The sequence below is a fragment of the Schistocerca nitens genome, chromosome 5 (genome assembly GCF_023898315.1).
Source record: "Schistocerca nitens isolate TAMUIC-IGC-003100 chromosome 5, iqSchNite1.1, whole genome shotgun sequence".
NCBI classification, from domain to species: domain Eukaryota; kingdom Metazoa; phylum Arthropoda; class Insecta; order Orthoptera; family Acrididae; genus Schistocerca; species Schistocerca nitens.
Window position 1 is genome coordinate 287,905,369 of NC_064618.1, and position 18,688 is coordinate 287,924,056.

The 18,688-nt window shown below is 40.0% G+C and overlaps 1 protein-coding gene across 2 annotated transcripts in view; it reads left to right on the forward strand.

Moving 5' to 3' along the window:
• Nucleotides 1-18,688, forward strand: part of LOC126259168 (CDAN1-interacting nuclease 1) — a 147,410-nt gene that overhangs the window by 36,928 nt on the left and 91,794 nt on the right. The window contains exons 2-3 of one of the 2 annotated variants that reach the window (XM_049955733.1): nt 919-1,023; nt 8,985-9,121. In XM_049955733.1, coding sequence (XP_049811690.1) covers nt 919-1,023; nt 8,985-9,121 — 242 coding nt within the window. The remainder of the gene's footprint in view (nt 1-918; nt 1,024-8,984; nt 9,122-18,688) is intronic. The other variant, XM_049955734.1, reaches the window with a different exon arrangement.

The window sequence follows — 18,688 nt, forward strand, 5'->3', positions numbered from 1 at the left end:
CTGACTTTTCGTCAGAGTGATGATGACCATGATATCATCATCATCATCATCATTATAATCTAAATCACTTCTTTATGTGTGGCAGTGCATCAGTAGCCCTGTTTTGTGCTAGTGAGGAGACTCTTTTTATATTTATTCAAGTTTGTCATTTGTGTGTGACAGGGTAGATGAATGATGACTAACTGACAACCTCAGCTGCCGACAGGTGTTGTTGATATACCTCGATGTGGACAGCTGAGAATTTTTGCCCCGACCGGGACTCGAACCCGGGATCTCCTGCTTACATGGCAGACGCTCTGTCCATCTGAGCCACCGAGGACACAGATGAATAGCGCGACTGCAGGGACTTATCCCTTGCACGCTTCCCGTGAGACTCACATTCCCAACTGTCCACAATTCTACATATGTATTGTACCTTATAGACATTTTGCCCACCCACTCATTACTCGCGCATGCTTTGGCGATTCTCGTAAGAGTTTGGGCAACCTGTGCTCATTCGCACAGACGAAGGTCAATGGCTAGGTAGCCTTTAACTATATGTACGAAGACAGTAACTTGTTCTCAAAAGAACAGTTACTGTTGATGACCATGCAGCTTTTCCCTGGAATAAATGATGACTAACTGACAACCTCAGCTGCCGACGGGTGTTGTTGATATACCTCAATGTGGACAGCTGAAAATTTGTCAGTCAGTCATCATTTATTCCAGGGAAAAGCTGCACGGTCATCAACAGTAACTGTTCTTTCGAGAACAAGTTACTGTCTTCGTACAGGGTAGATGGTTATATTGCATGCACAGTTGTTTATATGACTAAAAGCCTCATTCTGACTTCTTTCCAGATAATGATATTGTTTGTTAAACTTTTTGGGAGTGTTGTTGATAATGACGTGCAAGAAATTAATAAAGTGTGGATCTTAGTGTTTCAGCTGACACATTGGGTAGCATTTATTCCCTTGAATACCAAAAGAAGATGAAGAAAAACCATCAGAAATTCAGTAAGACTGCAGAAAAATTATATAAAAAGTAAGAATAATTTTTTTATTATCAGTGAAGTATATGTTCATATTCAAGTGTATCATTTTTTACTATCAGTTACCACATTCTTATTTAGAACACAGTGCCTTAAGTATTTTATACCAATTTCTTTTTTGTAGTATCAGATCATTACACTGTGTAGCCCTGTGTCAGCAGTGCAATATATCCTCTGCATTTGCACTCACAATCAGTAATAAAGGCACTGAAGAATATAATGTCTTGTAGGTAATTTTTTGTTTTGATATTGAAATTTTGTGGTACATTGAAGCACAGCTTTATCGTGCCATCCATCAAGTCAGAAAGTAACTAAAGTAATTAAATTAAATAAATATTTTTGCTGAACACCTACAAGTTACACCACTTCAAAGAAGATGTGGATACACAGATAAGTCAGTGAATAGAAGATACAGTAGTATGGAGATTGCCAGCTCATGTAAAAGTGGTTGAATGCACTAAATGAATTTCAGAGATTGACAGTCCACTTCCTTCTTAAGGAGATGGTCAGTTTTGAATTGAAAACTCCAGGATAGAGAATGTTTTGTTTTTTGCCACATTTCTGTTATTCATTTTCTTGTCCTTAAAGTGTGTAATAACTTGTCCATGTGCTACACCATTAATTAAATAAGTATTAGGGTAGGTACATGTGCCAGGTCTGTCTGTCTGTGTTATTAGATAGGCGTAAGAAACATGATGTAAATGGCAACCTTACAAATGTAGCTGCACACAGTCAGACTCCTTCTGTGGACCCAAATAAGTACTATTCTGCATAACAAAATATGAGAATAAACTATTTGATCTCCAGGATGCTGGTGGCTATTAGTCATGTATTGAGTGAGTCATATAAAATCATCTGTGAAGAGGATACTGCCATTGAATAATTAAACTGGAGAAAACACAGTTTGGTGCATATTTTATGAGATATCAGTTAACTGTACACTACAAGGCAACCAATTCCATAAACAATCAAAATTCTAGGAAAGTGTGCAGATGCTGTATTTTAGTGGGACACATCCAGTGGGCACACTCTTTTCTTTAACTGTGAAAGCATCTTGAAACACAACTCATACAACAAAAATTACAGTACATCCAAATCTTATGGCCATTTCCTCTGGTTCACTTACATGTAAAAAATGATAATAAGCTAGGCTACAATTTGAAAACAGTTCCATCAAAACCACATAGTTGGAATATTGTTAACCAACACACAGTTCTTCCTTCACAGTGACTCCTTCAAAACGAAGGATATTATTGGCCTACAAGATTCCTACAGTTTGGTGCAGAGTACATTTCAACTGGGAAAAGGGAAATAATACCACAACCACTGATAGATTCAAGAATAACAATCACTGGGGCAGTACAAATTTTGTATATCCATGAGCACTGCAGATGATGAAGAGACTGAAAGAATAAATGTTGAGAGAAAATAAATTAGTCATATAGTAACGGGAGATGAAAATTTGCAATGGGGAACTGGAATACAATAGTAGGATAAGGAGGAAAAGGAAAAATAGTTGGAGAGTATGGATTGGGGAAAGGATGAACGGGAAGGCTGGCTATCTGGTAGAAAGTTGCACAGATCATAGTTTAATCATTGCTAGTACTTGGTTTAAGAACCATGAAAGCCTTTTGTATGTATGGAAGAGGCATGGAGATACTGGAAGGTTTTACATAGATTGTGTAATGGTAAGGCATATTTCAAAACCAGATTTTGAACTCCAAAACATTTTCAGGGGCAGATGTGTGGACTCAGTCCATAATTTACTGGTTATGGCCTGCAGATTAAAACTAAATAAATTGCAGAAAAATAGGGAATTAAGAACATGGGACCTGGATAATTTAAAGGTCCAGAAGTCATTGAGAGCTAAAAAGGGACCATTAGCCAAAGATTAAGTGAACTGGGACAGGGTAAAGGAATAAAAAAGAAGATGAATGGGTGGATGGAGATTTGAAGTAGAGGATAAAAATAGGCAAAAAACCAAGGCCCTGTAGAAATCCTTGTGTAACACACGAAGTATTAAAAAAATGTAATTGATGAAGGTAGAAAACAAACTGGGAATAAATTTGATTTTGACTGGGATTCTGTGAAATGTGGGGTGCCAAATGGGTCAATTCTAACTCTCCTGCTTTTCTTTATAGTGAAGTGAGCAGTATCAGCTAGTGGTGAACAGAAAATAAATAGTTGCTTAATTGCAGTAGAATACATTTTATACAATTTTTGATTATGTAGATCTGTTTTAAAAGTGACTTTTATTAAAATCATTAACAGAACTTATTTTTTCCAGTCATTTTTGGGTCTGCAACCAGATACCAAAGTACACTATGTGAGCAAAGGTATCCAGAAACCTCCCAAAACATTCTGCCACAATATGTTGATGGGATCCAGCTGCAGACCCGAAAATTACTGGAAGAAGAAATACGCCAGGAAAATTTCAGCATTCACAACAGAGTCGATAATTTTAAATTCTTGGAATTAAAAGATTCTGCTCTATGTCACATTGCTGTCTTCAGTACTGTATAATAATTTCCTTTCTTGCTGTCAAAGAAATATGAAAACTTATTTACTTACCTTAATTTCACTATGTTGTGAGCAGTTGTGCTGTACTTTGGGACAATTCTGAGCATTTACAAAGTACACTATGTGAGCAAAAGTATCCAGAAACCTCCCAAAACATACATTTTCCATATTAGGTGCATTGTGCTGCCACCTACAGCCAGGTACTCCAGATCAGTGACCTCAGTAGCCATAAGTCATCGTGAGAGAGCAGAATGGGATGCTCCGCAGAACTCAAGGACTTTGAACGTGGTCAGGTGATTGGGTATCACTTGTGTCATACATTTGTAACCGAGATTTCCACACCCCTAAACATCCCTAGGTCCACTGTTTACGATGTTATAGTGAAGTGGAAATGTGAAGGGACACGTACAGCACAAAAGCAGGCAGGCTGACCTCGTCTGTTGACTGACAGAGACTGCCGACAGTTGAAGATGGTCATAATGTGTAATAGGCAGACATCTATCCAGACCATCACACAGGAATTCCAAACTGCATCAGGATAAGCCATGTATCACGCCTGTAAATGGCAAATAATGCCTCGCTTGGTGTAAGCAGCATAAACGTTGGACAACTGAACTGTGGAAAAATGTTGTGTGGAGTGACGAATTACAGTACACAATGTGGCAATCCGACAGCAGGGTGTGGGTATGGTGAATGCCCAGTGAATATCATCTTCAGTGTGTGTAGTGCCAACAGTAAAATTCGGAGGTGGTGGTGTTATGGTGTGGTCGTGTTTTTCGTGGAGGGGGCTAGCACCCCTTGTTGTTTTGCATGGCACTATCACAGTAAAGGCCTACATTGATGTTTTAAACACCTTTCCACTGCTGAAGAGCAATTTGGGGATGGTGACTGCATCTTTCAACACGATTGAGCACCTGTTCATAATGCACGGCCTGTGGTGGAGTGGTTACATGACAATAACATCCCTGTAATGGACTGGCCTGCACAGAGTCCTGACCTGAATCTTATAGAACGTCTTTGGGATGTTTTGGAATGCCGACTTCATGCCAGGCCTCACTGACTGGCATTGATACCTCTCCTCAGTGCAGCATTCCATGAAGAATGGGCTGCCATTCCCCAAAAAACCTTCCAGCACCTGATTGAACATATGCTTGCAAGAGTGGAAGCTGTCATCAAGACCAAGGGTGGACCAACACCGTATTGAATTCCAGCATTACCAAAGGAGGGTGCCACGAACTTGTAAGTCGTTTTCAGCCAGGTGTCTGGATACTATTTGATCACGTAGTGTATATCTTTATACCATAAAAGGTCAGTCGGAATGATCTGTGGTGTCAGTTCACAAGTTACTGCAAGCCTCTTTCGTTTATCTCAGTGCAGTATTCTACAGCTACTATCCCTATTCTCTTATGGGATGTATGACTAATAATGCAAATTCCTTAAGAGACACTGCAGTATTTACTCAGTGAACACCAGACAAAAATTATTTACACTTCCATAACCATTGCACAGAAAGATGTGTTTTACTCTGCACGTTCCAGTGTTAACAGGCTGCCTATGCAACTGAGAAATGTGAGTGATAAACTCAGGCTGTTTTCTTATGGCATACGTATCTTGTTCCATATGAGTGTTCTTCACAGTAGATTAGATCATTTTGCTGTATCATGTTAATTCTTTGTATTTACTATTATTAATATCTAGTTTATATGTTTTTGCTTCAAAAGTATGTTCTATGAATTACTAATAGTGACCCATCTTACGCATAGGTGGTCATGTCATGCCTGAAGGGAAATAGAGGAAATAAATAGATATGTCCTGATTTATTTTAAGCTGCCTCCTGTGATAAGCAATCCTGATGACCAACACAGTTACAGTTAATTTTGACAAGAGGAAGCATATTGCCACACACACATAAGAATGTTTTAAAGTGCTTAACACATTGACTGCCTTGATGAAATTTGGACCATGTGTTGCTATGCCACATTGAAATCACAAGTATTACTTCTGAAGCCAAATTGATTTTTTGCGTCAGATGTCTTCTTTTGAACATGTAGAATTAAGTTACTTGATAAAATGTCAATTTATGACTGATCTGGACTGATAACAGGCATGGGCCATATATGGCTCACGTGGCCCAACAACAACATTTTAACTCAATTATAATCTGTGGCCACATGAGCCACATGTGACTCACGCTATTTGAAACCACAGAGGTATAAAAAATTGTTTTTCAAGAAATTATTCAAACACTTAGTTTATTTGATTATATTAGCTACATATAACATTATTTACAATTTTTTTACTTGGTCTGACAGTGTTCATGAATAAAGATCTTAGAATATTCTATTTCTTCAACACAGTATTGTCAATGTCACTAGAACACTCGTTGCACATAAAACTGTCACATTTATTGCATTTAGTGCACACCCTCTTCACTTTCTTAGCAGCATCCTTTCTTTCTTCTGCTCTTCGCAGGTGTTCATAACAGCCCAAACAGCATCTTTGACTGCTCTGCTTTGGTCACTCTACTGTCACAAGGCGATGGCTGTTATCTTCATGGAACGGTTGTAGTGTTGCTTGTGGTTGTGGATCTTTAGCATTCAATATCAGTAGAGTCAAGCATCCTCTGAAAGGAATTACAGTAAAGTCCCATTAATCCGAACTAACTGGGACCAGAACTTGTTCAGATTATCGATTTGTTCGGATTAGTCGAAATTACGGTGATGAGTTCTAGAATGAAGTATACCAAGCAGATAAGTAGGTACACCATAGTAACAAATGGGAACAAGTGTGGGAACAATGGCTCACTTTCACTCCTTGCCCTTGTTGTTGTGCATTGTTGAGACCTTTGTAGTGTCTGAGGTCAGTGCACTGCCAGTTGGCTTGCAAAGCATGTGGTTAAGTTAGTTATTGATTGCTGGCACACATAGCAGTTGTATTGTATTTGTTCAGGTGTAGAGGTGTATTGTATTTTCGTCATGAGTAAACGGAAACCTACAACGTTAACTCTCAAAGAAAAACTGAATGCTTTGAAGCAGATAGACAGTGATGAGAATGTATCTAAACTGGCAATGGAACTGGTTGTTGGTAAAGCAACCATTTGTGATTGGAAGAAGAACTGAGTGAAGGTTGAACAGTCCTGTGCAAAAGCCTGGCATCATAAGCAGAAGACCATGCTCCTGGTTTTAAAATGTCCAAAGATTGTGTTGCTTCATTAGCGTGCAGCAACACTGCTGGTAATCACAAGCTGCCTTTAAGGCTGATCACCAAATCTGCTAGGCCTAGAGCTTTTAAAAACTGCAATGTGAAGACCCTGCCCGTATATTATCGCAACCAGAAAAAAGCATGGATGGATGGTAAGCTGTTCAAAGAATGGTTTCACTGCCAGTTTGTTCCCTCTGTTCGACAGTTTTCTAAGGAAAGTCATTTGTCTCTCCCATGCAGTCCTTTTCATTGATAATGTGCCATCTCACCCCAGCACTGAGGAATTATGTGATGGAGAAATTGTGGCGAAGTTTTGCCCCCGAATGTTACACCACTTCTACAGCTGATGGACCAGGGCGTACTGCAAACTTTAAAACTGATTTACAGAAAACAGTTTTTAAGAATGCTGATCCAAGATGATAGCATGCCTTTAGTGGACAAAATAAAAAAAAGACCAGTGTGAAGGATGTTGTTTATTGGGCCGCTGAGGCATGGCAGAATATTTCAGAAAATACTCTGAGAAAATTGTGGATAAAACTGTGGATATCTCTTGAAATTCAGGACAACCTAGTTGAAAATGAAGAGGAGAATCTGCTACAAGTGATACAGGCAATCCCTGGATGTGAAGAAGCTAGTGAAGAAGACTTAGATGAGTGAATGGCAGCGGATGGGGCATGTGTGGAGAACCTTACTGATGCTGGTTTGGTTGCTGCTGTGACTCAAGACCAGCAAGACTGCTGTGAAGGAAGTGACATAGAGCCCGAAAGCAACAAAGGAGAGCTGGTGCCACACAGTGACGCTGCAGAAGCTCTTGACCTCGTGCTACGTTATTTGGAGCGACTGCCCACTGCTACACCTGGTAATTTGATGTTTATGAGATGATGGTGTAACTATGCATCATATAACAGACTGTCTTCATTACGCCAAAAAACAATGACTGTGTTTTTGTCATGTAAAAAGTAGGGATAAAATGTCCGCTGTATTTTAGTAAGTTTGACAGATTTTCTCTCATTGTTATGCATTGTTTAAACCTTATGTTTTCCTGCCAATTTTTCTAATACATGTTCACTGTACTGTGTAAATTAAAATAGTGTGTATGTACAGCAGTTTACCGCTCAGTTTTTCATACTTAGAGTAACATTTTTCATGTTCAGATTAACTGAACATTCGGATTACCGGGACTCTGCTGTATTTGTATGTGAGACTTTGATCCTTTGTTTGCCAAGTTGTACAGCACTTGAGCATTTACAAACATGTTCCAAAAAGGATTTCAGATACGATCTTTCTGTACCATTTACCGTACGCCGAAGTTTGGAATCACTTTGGTTACCAGTTGTAAAAATATTGAGTTTTACAAACATGAGAGTGTTCAGTGGAGCCACCACTTTTAAACCCATAGTTGAAATGCATTATCTGTGAGCCCTATGAGGCTCATGAGGCCTCTAAACACTGTGCATGTGAGCCAGTTACAGCTCACGCGGCCCACAGTACAATGTATACGTGAACCAAATATGGCTCACGTGGCGTCACAACCCTTGTAACTGTGAGCCACCATTGGCTCATATGGCAGTAAGTGTGTTAAATCATTAATTAGCAGAATCAGAATATGGATGATTTTCGTAACAACATTTCATATATCTACTTTAAAAAATTCCCAGTGTGGATTTTTTTCATTACAATGAACAAATAAAATCTGAGGAAAGCAGCAACTGTGTACTTATTGGTTCCAAACATTACTCTGATAAATAATTTTAATGATGAAAACGCTCAGGAAATGAAGTGATGTATCTTGTCAAGTAAAAATATTTTTTTCTGTGATGAACACACTATTACTTATTATTATGTGGGATTCTCTGTTTTATTTGCTTTGTAATGTCTTAACAACACATACTTGCTACTGTACAAAATTTCAGTTAACAGCACTCGAGCAGCATTAAAAACCTGAACTCAACTATTTCCCCCCTTGTAAATGAAACGACATCATGATATCATGGATTGCCATTGACCGTCACGTATTTCCTGTGTCAACTGATATCAGCTTAATAACTTTGTTGTCCAATTTTATTATTTGTACTGTACATAACAATGAAGCTGTGAGTTTTTCAGAATGGAAAGCGAATTGATTGTCTTGCTGTTTTATTCCATTTGGCATACATTGTACCACCTCTTCATGTGTACTGATATTCAGGAACCGCAGCAGAAAGATAACTTAAAAGACAATTTTATTATGCAGGTACCAGAAAGAAGCAGATTCTGGAGAGAAGCCAGGAATTCTCCTCCGCCTTGCTGACAGTATTGATCTGTCTCCAGCATTACTTGCACGTATAATTTTAGAACAACATCAAGAACAAGGGTCAGATGAAGAAGAAGGTATGATTAACAAAAATATCTTAAAATGTTTTGATATAACAAACGAAAATAATCAATTTTTGACAATATAATGTTATTGAATAGATAAAAAATGTACTCACAAAAATCAAGCAACAGCAGGAGAATACATATAAAAAAGATTTTACATATGCAAGCTTTCAGAGCCAGTGGCTCCTCCCTCTGGCAGAAGAGTTGAAGGGGAAGGAAGAGGGGTGTAGGAAAAGGACTGGAGAGGTATAGGAAAAGGGGTAGAGTTCAGAAAAGTCACCCAGAACCCCGTGTCAGGGGAGACTTACCAGACAGAAAGTCTTTCCTTCTCATCGTGTCCGGTAAGTCTCTCCTGATCCAGGGTTCTGGGTGACTTCTCCAATCTTGACCCCTTTTCCTAAACCTCTCTAGTCCTTTTCCTTCACCCCTCTTCCTTCCCCTTCAACCCTTCTGCCAGAAGAAGGATCCACTGACTCCAAAAACTTGCATATGTAAAGCCTTTTTTTATGTGTTCTCTGCTCAGCTTGGTGACTAGATATTTTTAAAAAAGTTTTGACTTTTTTAATTAACATTATACTGTTTGTTGGAGGTACTGTGTTCTGTTTTATTGTAAGTGAAAACAGTTTACACTCTTTTCAATACAATGGACCTACAGCTTCTACAAACAGGAGAAGGACAGAATATTTTTGAAGCAGTGGGGGCCAGACAAGTTTTTTTTATGATTATTTCCCTAAAAAAGTAACGTGACTTAAAATCTAAACATATATTTGATTAATTCCATTTGTTGGTACTTTTGTGGCCTGCACATTAATTTTACGCTTTATGATCCTGGAAAGATCTGATGGAATGAAAATAATTTGGGAGTAAAGGTAACCAAGGTTGCCACAAGTTCTGGAAATCAGTGAATGTCAGGGAAATATCAGGGAAATTTGAAAGAAACTCTGGAAAAATCTCAGTTTTTGTCTCAGTAGATGAAATGGTTTGTTTACTGAGATGTCATGCATTGTCAGTGCTTCCCTGCTTCCTCATTCTTACTACTTCTCCCCTTCCTAGCATTCCCCTCAACTTGCAGTCAGTGGTGCCACCACTTCTTGCCATTAGCCTAGCAGCTGCCGACGAGAGGCAAGGAGGTGTGAGGAGTGATTTGTTTGGATCTTAGTCTTTTCTATGTGCCCGTTTGCAGCTCAGCGATCATCTTGACGGTGTGTTGCTACCTATCCTCATCAGTATTGATTCTCAGAGTATTTGTGCATGTTACCTGTTGTTTGGATTGATCATTGTGGTCTCATTTCATCAGCATGAATAGCTGGCCACACAAGTAAACTTCCACAACAGGCCAAAATCATAGGCTATTTATGCGGTTATTTCTAACGGATCAGGCCTGCTGATCTGAAGCCCATCATTTCCCACTAATGTGCAGGCCCTGCCTGTCAGATCTAGTTGCATCAATCAGCCCATAGGGCGGGTATGTTTGTTTGTGGCATAATGTGACGGATTTTCATCATGGACCCAGGACTGTGCTGCTCCTCGGCGGGCCAGAGAGCCACAGGTGATGGATTTCAGGAACTGTCTTATAGCAAGTACATTGTACAGCGTGGAATTTTATATATATTGTAGTAAACTGTGGCACTTTGAAAGTAGTCCGTATATTACATAGTATGGACAATAAGAAGAAGAAAATTGTGGCAATCACTGGCTGTTTGTAAGTTATGTAAAAATATATTTTTCAAAAGAAAAATCACACAATGCCCATAAAATGAAATGATCGTGTGGCATTGATGGCCGGGATACCCCGTCCAGGGAAGTTGGGCCAACGGGTTGCAGGTCTTCATTCAGGTGAAGCAGTGGGGGGCCAGACTTGCATGTTGGTGATCATGAAATGATGATGAGGACAAAACACCACCCAATCCACAAATGGAGAAAATATCAAACCTTGCTGGCAATCGAATCCGGGCCCACTGCATGGTAGGCAAACACGTTACCACTAAGCTAAACTGGTGGACACACAATACCACTGAAATAATAGACATAACACAGTGTGTAATAACTGACAAAAATGATCGTCGTAGAATCAACATTTTATTGGCAGTTACCTATAGTGATGGTTTACACAACTCTTCCCTGCCTTATGCTCTTCTTCCAAGAGGCCTACTTCTCTCTGAGGCTACTTCTGAAATCTTGTGACTCCAAGGAAATGTGTATTTTTGTCACCAAATGTGTTTCGTTTTATTGAAATACAATAACATCATTGGTCTTGGTGAAACATATGTACCATTTGGCTTGCTTTCTCCATCTGAATACAGTTCATTACAAAAGATGTTGATGTTAGTACTTGAGATTTTTGCTCATACATTTAGAAATACAGAAGTCCCTACATTTTTTTGGTCAACTTATGTCTTTACTCACCATTGAGATCTCAAAATTTGCCAGGGAGAAATGCTAAAACTTGTTCGGAAATCAGGGAAATATCAGGGAATTTCACTTGGTGAAACTTATGGCAACCCTGGTAACATCTCTCCAAATAGGAAAGGTGTTGATATGTCAACAGGCACACAAACAAGACTGAAAACTTCACCAGCATTTGGATGAATCCTTTTTTGAGCTAGTGTGTGCTTCCTTGCTGCCCGCCCCCCCCCCCCCCCCCCACCTGCCCCCGCCCCCGCCCCCGCCCCCGCGCCCTCCTCACACAGGTATGGTAGATTGCAGTTTTGCAGCTCGACTGGGGTGGAAAGTTGTGTCAGGTGGAGTGAATGAGGGGAGAAAGTTGGTGGAGAGTGGGATGGGAGGCCAAGGAAACATGTTAAAATCAATTATTATTCACATCTGTCTTGAGCTTACTGCAATTTAATTAAAGATAAGTAATTCTTTTTAATGCCTGTAAGGTACAATCATGACAAATTGTTTTGTGGGGAACAACTATGGATAGGCTATTCACATTATAGATAATGTGGTGAGTCAAAGATTGCAACTTTCTCAATCAAAAGCAGACAGCTCGTAGTTAAAGGCTCTGAGGCAAAGCCGCCTCAAGAGCTGTACTAAAATATTTCTTAATAATAGGTTACAAAAATAAGTTATCATGAAGGTTTACAAATATTTCCACACATATTTAAATATTGACAGGACAGTCACCATTTTTGAAACTATTGATATTAAGTGATGTTTCTTGAACAGGCAGTAGCTAGTCGTCAAAGCTGTGTGCTCTGAAATGCCAGTTAACTCCATGTGCGGTGGTTTGGGGGTGTGGCTTCTACAGAGTACAACTCTTTGGGATTTTTTTAAAGAAATTTCCACAGTTGGACCATTAATTGTTCATTTATTTTACATGATCATTATTTTGGCTTAGTAGCCATTCTCAAGTGCGTGTTGAAATGTTAAAGTCTGTCTGACCTGTTTGTGGCATATCTTTGTCGAAAAAACCTAGTTTTGGTCTTAAGAGACCAGTTGTCATATTACGGGATATGAGTATGTATTGAAGATACATAATATGGCTGAAATTGCACACAGTGAAAACCCATTAACACAGTATGGTTTATGTAATAACTAATATATTCCTGTGCCCTGCATTTGTCAGTTTTGTTTCATCATTGAACAGAACTGACAAATGCAGGCCACAGAAATATATTAGCTGTTAAATATGCCATACTATGTTAATGGTTTTTCACTATGCACAATGTCAGCCATATTATATATGTTTGATATGTACTCATATCCTGTAATATGACATTGGTATATAAGACCAGAAATATGTGTTTTCAACATATTTTACCATTTCTTTATGTCAACATCCGCATGATTTCCACGTGCATACAACAGAGGGAATCAATGGAGCTTCTGATGCTTGACTATAGAATTCCTATCTCTGTGTATCACTATTACGCTTTTTCTGTTTGCTTTTGTTGATATCCTAGAGGATTTTCTCTGTTGTACAGAAACTTTTATATTTCAGAGTCTTAATTTCCAGTGTCAGTCCAACACTTTTGATGTACCAATAAAAATATCTTTGTACTTTCTAGCAATATTATGAAAAGGAAAGTTGCTACTCACCATATAGTGGAGATACTGAATTGCAGATAGGCACAACAAACAGACTGTCACAAATAAAGCTTTTGGCCATTAAGGCCTCCGTCAATAATAGATGTCACACACACACACACACACACACACACACACTCACACTCACACTCACACTCACTCATGCAAATGCAACTCACACTCTCGACTGCGGTCTCAGGCTACTGAAACCACACTGCAGTAGCAACTTTCCTTTTCATAATATTGTTACATTCCATCCTGGATTTGCCATTGTTTGTGTTTTTTAAGCTTTCATTGTACCTTGAACTCATCATTTGTTTGGTCCATGACCACGTAAAACAATGTTGGCTTGTGGATCCTCCTGCATGCAAACACCTTCTGTTTATTTAATTCCCCAAAGTAGTTTCAGTGAAATACCGCTATCATCAGTGAAATACCACTATCATCCATGGGTTTCTTGATTCAAAAATGTGAAATATTAGCATTGTTACAATACACTATGAAAAATTTCCTATATCTTTGTCGATAATTTTATAGTACCTTTTTACTTTAAAGTCATTGCATAATATCTGTGTTTGTTGTTGTTTTTTCAGCATACAGCATGTCTTCTGTATAGTTATGAGCAGTTGTCATTAACAGATATTAAAATATGAACTTAAAAAATGTTGGTTTTATTACAAATGGACTTCGTGATTGTATTGTGATACAGTTTTGGTTTGCAAAGGTTGTAACATATTCTGTTGTGCACTCACATTAATTTATTGCATTTAGTTGCTCTGTAGAACACAGATAAAGCATTTAGGACAAACAACATGAAAAAGTCTTAAGATCAGACAATAGGACTCTCCACGTCCTCCACTTCTTCCCCCCCCCCTCCCCCCCCCCAATCTTGCCCCTCACACACACACACACACACACACACACACACACAGTGAGATGAGATGGTGCAATATTATGTTTCTTATGTGTTTTTTGGAGCATCTTAAGTCAACCAACCAATGTGAGAACACAGAATACATTTGAACCTTTGCTCACCAAAACTGTGTGACAATACAACCACAAAGTCCCTTTTTAATAAAAAAAGCATTTTTATATCTGTTTTCACCACTGAAATTACGGTCCACATTGTGCAGTGTTGAGTCATGTTATGTTGCATATGCGTGTGTTTATTTACATCTTGGTTATAAAAACATTTTACACACCAGCTGCCAGAGGCTATGTTTTATTCTCTGTGAATCTGCCTATTATGAGACAGGTTAACTATTGTTTTCAGTGTGTGTATTACTGTACTTGGTTGGTTACAAGATAAATGTGACTTGCTTTCTCAAGGGAAAATTCTATGTATGTAAAACTTCTCTAAGGCTGTTAACTCCCAGTAAGTTTCCGTCCTGTGTAAGCAGTAAGTATTTGTTCATTCCTGTAAAGAGCATATATTTCGTATGCCAGTCAGGCTAAATCTCAACACCCACATCATAGATGGTTGGCCGGCAGATTCTGCAGACGACCTGACAGTTAGTGACCACAACATGATTTAGTCTGCACTACAGCACAGGGAGAACTAAAGCTACTAGTTAATCAAGCTGTCTACCATGACTGATACAACAGATGTGACGGAAGTGTCAGTTTCCAGACTTTCTGTGCATTTACTGCCTTTCTGGCCACACAACTCTATGCTGTGATTTGTGCAAGTGGAGGCCAGTTTTCATTATACAGGGATCACAATGGATTTTTCAAAGTTTGCAGTAGTGGTGAGTCAACTAGACCATCTGTACACTGCAGAGATGGAAGTTGTGGTAACCACACCAACTACAACAAACTCCTGCATGAAACTGAAGATAGAATTGATTCATAGAGTCTCTGCATCTCAAGGAGACTGCATCGGGCAAGTCTCAAGAAGCCGTTGCAGTATGTAAGGCACTTGAGGAGCAAGGTCGACACCGACACATTATCTGACAATTTGCTATGTGCATTACAGAGTAGTCGCCTACAATGGTAGGTAAAGGCAATTATAGCCTTGCAAACTGAGATGCCCTTGGATGCAGTGGCTGACTTGTCTGAGAAGATTTTGGATGCAACGACACATGCTCCAATAAGTGCAGTGACACTGTCGTGTAGCAGCACATCTCCAACAATAGTAACGCGCGCAAACTATGATAGTCTTTCAGCCAAGGTTGATGTGCTCACCAAACAGATCAGTGTATTTAACACCATCTTGAAGGAAGGCATTATTTGTCCATCAGTAGCCCACAGTCATCTACTTTACACCTTGTGGTCCTCATCATTCCATCATCATTCATGAAAGTGGCTAGTTTGGACTGTGTACAGATTGGGAATGTGTACGGGCACTGATGACCATGCAGTTGAGCACCCCACAAGCCAAATATCATAATCATTTACACCTTGTGGCAAAGAAAGTGTGGCGCATGGCGTCCATGTGGAGACTATTGTGCACTCAAAACCCCAACAGAACCAGATCATTATCCAGTGCCTTTGTTACGAGAATATAATTACACTTTATGTGGGCAACCTGATTCAGTGTACTTGATTGTGCTAAGGTGTTTACTCAGATCCCAGTGGTAGAAAAAGATATCTGCTGATTCAAGGCTTTCTGCTTTGGAATGGTAGGTTCGCAGTTGTATAATATTCTGGCAAATTGACAAATTTTTACTTAGGTTGTCTCAGTTCAGTGAATGTACATTTTATTGCTGCAGTGGTTACCTGTTTTGTGTTGACTTGCCCATTCTCAAACCACGCTCCTAAAATTACGAAGCCCATATTATACAGAAAATATTTACATACGGTATGCGTGTCCATATTCCAAGTACTTACACTGAGGTGACAAAAGTCATGGGATACCTCCTAATATCATGTCGAACCTCCTTTTGTCGATTGTAGTGCAGCAGCTCGATGTGGCACGGACTCAAGTCCCTGGAAGTATTGAGCCATTTTGCCTCTACAGCCATACATAATTGCTAAGGTGCTGCCGGTGCAGGATGTTAGGTGGAAACTGATTTCTCGATTATGTCCCATAAATATTCAGTGGGTGACCATATTGTTTTCTCAAATTGCCCAGAATGTTCTTCAAACCAATCGTGAATGATTGTGGCCCAATGACATGGCACATTGTCATCTATAAAAATTCCATTATTGTTTGGAAACAAGAAGTCCATGATCTGCTGAAAGTGATGTCCAAGTAGCCAAACAACCATTTCCAGTCAATGATCTGTTCAGCTGGACCAGAGAGCCCAGTCCATTCCATGCAAACACAGGCCACACCATTATGGAGCCACCATCAGCTTGCGCTGTTCCTTGTTGACAACATAGGTCCACAGCCTCGTGGGGTCTGCATCACACTTGAACCCTACCATTAGATCTTACCAACTGAAATTGGGATCCTTCTGATAAGGCCAGTTTTCCACGCATCATGGGTCCAAGCAATTTGGTTGTGAGCCCAGAAGGGGCACTGCATGGAATGTTGTGCTGTTAGCAAAGGCACTCGCATTGGTCATCTGCTACCATAGCCCTTTAACACCAAAATTCACCGGACTGTTCTAACAGATACAATTTTCATACATCCCATTGTTGCTTGTCTGTAATAACAATGTATAAAAAGGATAGATTTGGTGCTCACCATAGATGTTGAGTCACAGACAAAAATCCTTAGGCCCATCCCAGAGCCTGATTCCTGAGTCCATCTCTCTCCTCGCCCTTGCCACTCTCCACAGTCCTACCTCCTACATGCTTCCTAAAGTCCATAAACCCAACCACCCAGGATGCCCCATTTTGGCTAGTAATTGTGCTCCCACCAAGAGAATCTCTGCTGTCATAAACAAGCACTTTCCAGCCTTTTACCCACAACCTACCCTCCTGTATAAAAGATACGAAGCTTTTCCTCCACTGACTCTCCATAGTTCTTGTTTCCTTACCACACAGTATCTGTTCCTTTACCTTACAATGCCCTGCTTGTCGCTATTGATGCCACTTCCCTTTACACTAACATTCTTAATGCATATGGCCTTTCCGCTGTTGAATACTACCTTTCCCAATCTCCCATGGCCTCGAAGCCCACAACTTCCTTCCCGATCATCATGACTAACTTTATCCTCACCCACAATTATATCACCTTTGAAGGCATATCCTACAAAACAAATCCATGGTATAGCATTGGGCACCCACTTGGCACTGTCCTATACCAGCCTATTCATGGGCCATGTGGAGGAATCCTTCCTAACCACCCAGAATCCCGAACCTCTCAACTGGTTCAGATTCATTGATGACATCTTCGTGTTCTGGATTGAGAGTGAGGACACCCTCTCCACATTCCTCCGGAACCTCAACACATTCTCCCTCATTTGCTTCACCTGGTCCTCTTCAGCCCAACAAAACACCTTCCTCAATGTTAACCTCCACCTCAAAGATGGCTACATCAGTACCTCCGCCCATATCAAACCTTACAGCCAGCAACAATACCTCCACTTCTACAGCTGTCACCTATTCCATACCAAGAAGCCCCTTCCATACATCCTAGTCACCTGTGGCCGTCGCATCTGTAGTGACAAGCTGACAAACAGTGTCTCTTCAAATATACCGGAATGACTCTCCCAACCTTGTACAAAAACAGATATCCTGAGCCTTATCTCGCCTGTCAACCACCACATCCCAATGTTCCACTCTTCGTCTATTGATTCAGTGTCACCCCGACTGGAGCAGCTGATCACATTCTCCGTCAGGGTTTCTACTATCTGTCGTCATGCTCTGAAATGAGGACTGTCGTACCCTGTATCCTCCCCACCCCCCCTAGAGTGGTATTCTGCTGCCCGCCAAACATACACAGTATCCTCATCCCCCTGCCCCCTGCCCCCGGCCCCCAACCCCCAACCCCCAACCCATTGCCTCATGGCCCATATCCCTGTAATAGACCTGTCCCATACATCATCCCACCATCACCATCACCATCACCACCACCTACTCCAGTCCGGTCATAAGCATTGTAGTGATTCGAGGATTTCTGTGTAAATTCTAGAACCACTCAGCCTTCTACCATCTCGAACACACGATATTCTAGATACAAGTGTGGGATGGTAAAATCCTACCTGCTGCGTGTCACATGTTTGTGTGTACAGGTTTAAAATCAGTTGTGGAAAGAAAGTAGATGCGGCGGTCGAACGACATCGACAAGTACTTGTCGGGTAATCCATAGATGTGTTAGTGAGCATGTATGGAAGAACCATGGAAACTATATGCAGCTTTGTGCTTATTGTGTCACTGACTATTGTTATGTGAAACAAGGACAGTTGAAAAAGCAGTCATATAGACTCTTGACTCAGCCTTGTTAGAGGCAAGACGTTGTTTTAATCTCCTTTTCTGAAAGTCGTGGTGTCTAAGCAGACTTTCTTTTGAATATTAATCAGTTTGTTTCTAACATATGACTGTATGAGAGACTTACTGAAGTTATATATTATGTTGAAAGTAGAATTTTTATTGTGCTTGAAAGTCAAATACAGCATTGATTGACGAAACATAAAGTTTGTATGGCTACTTATTTCA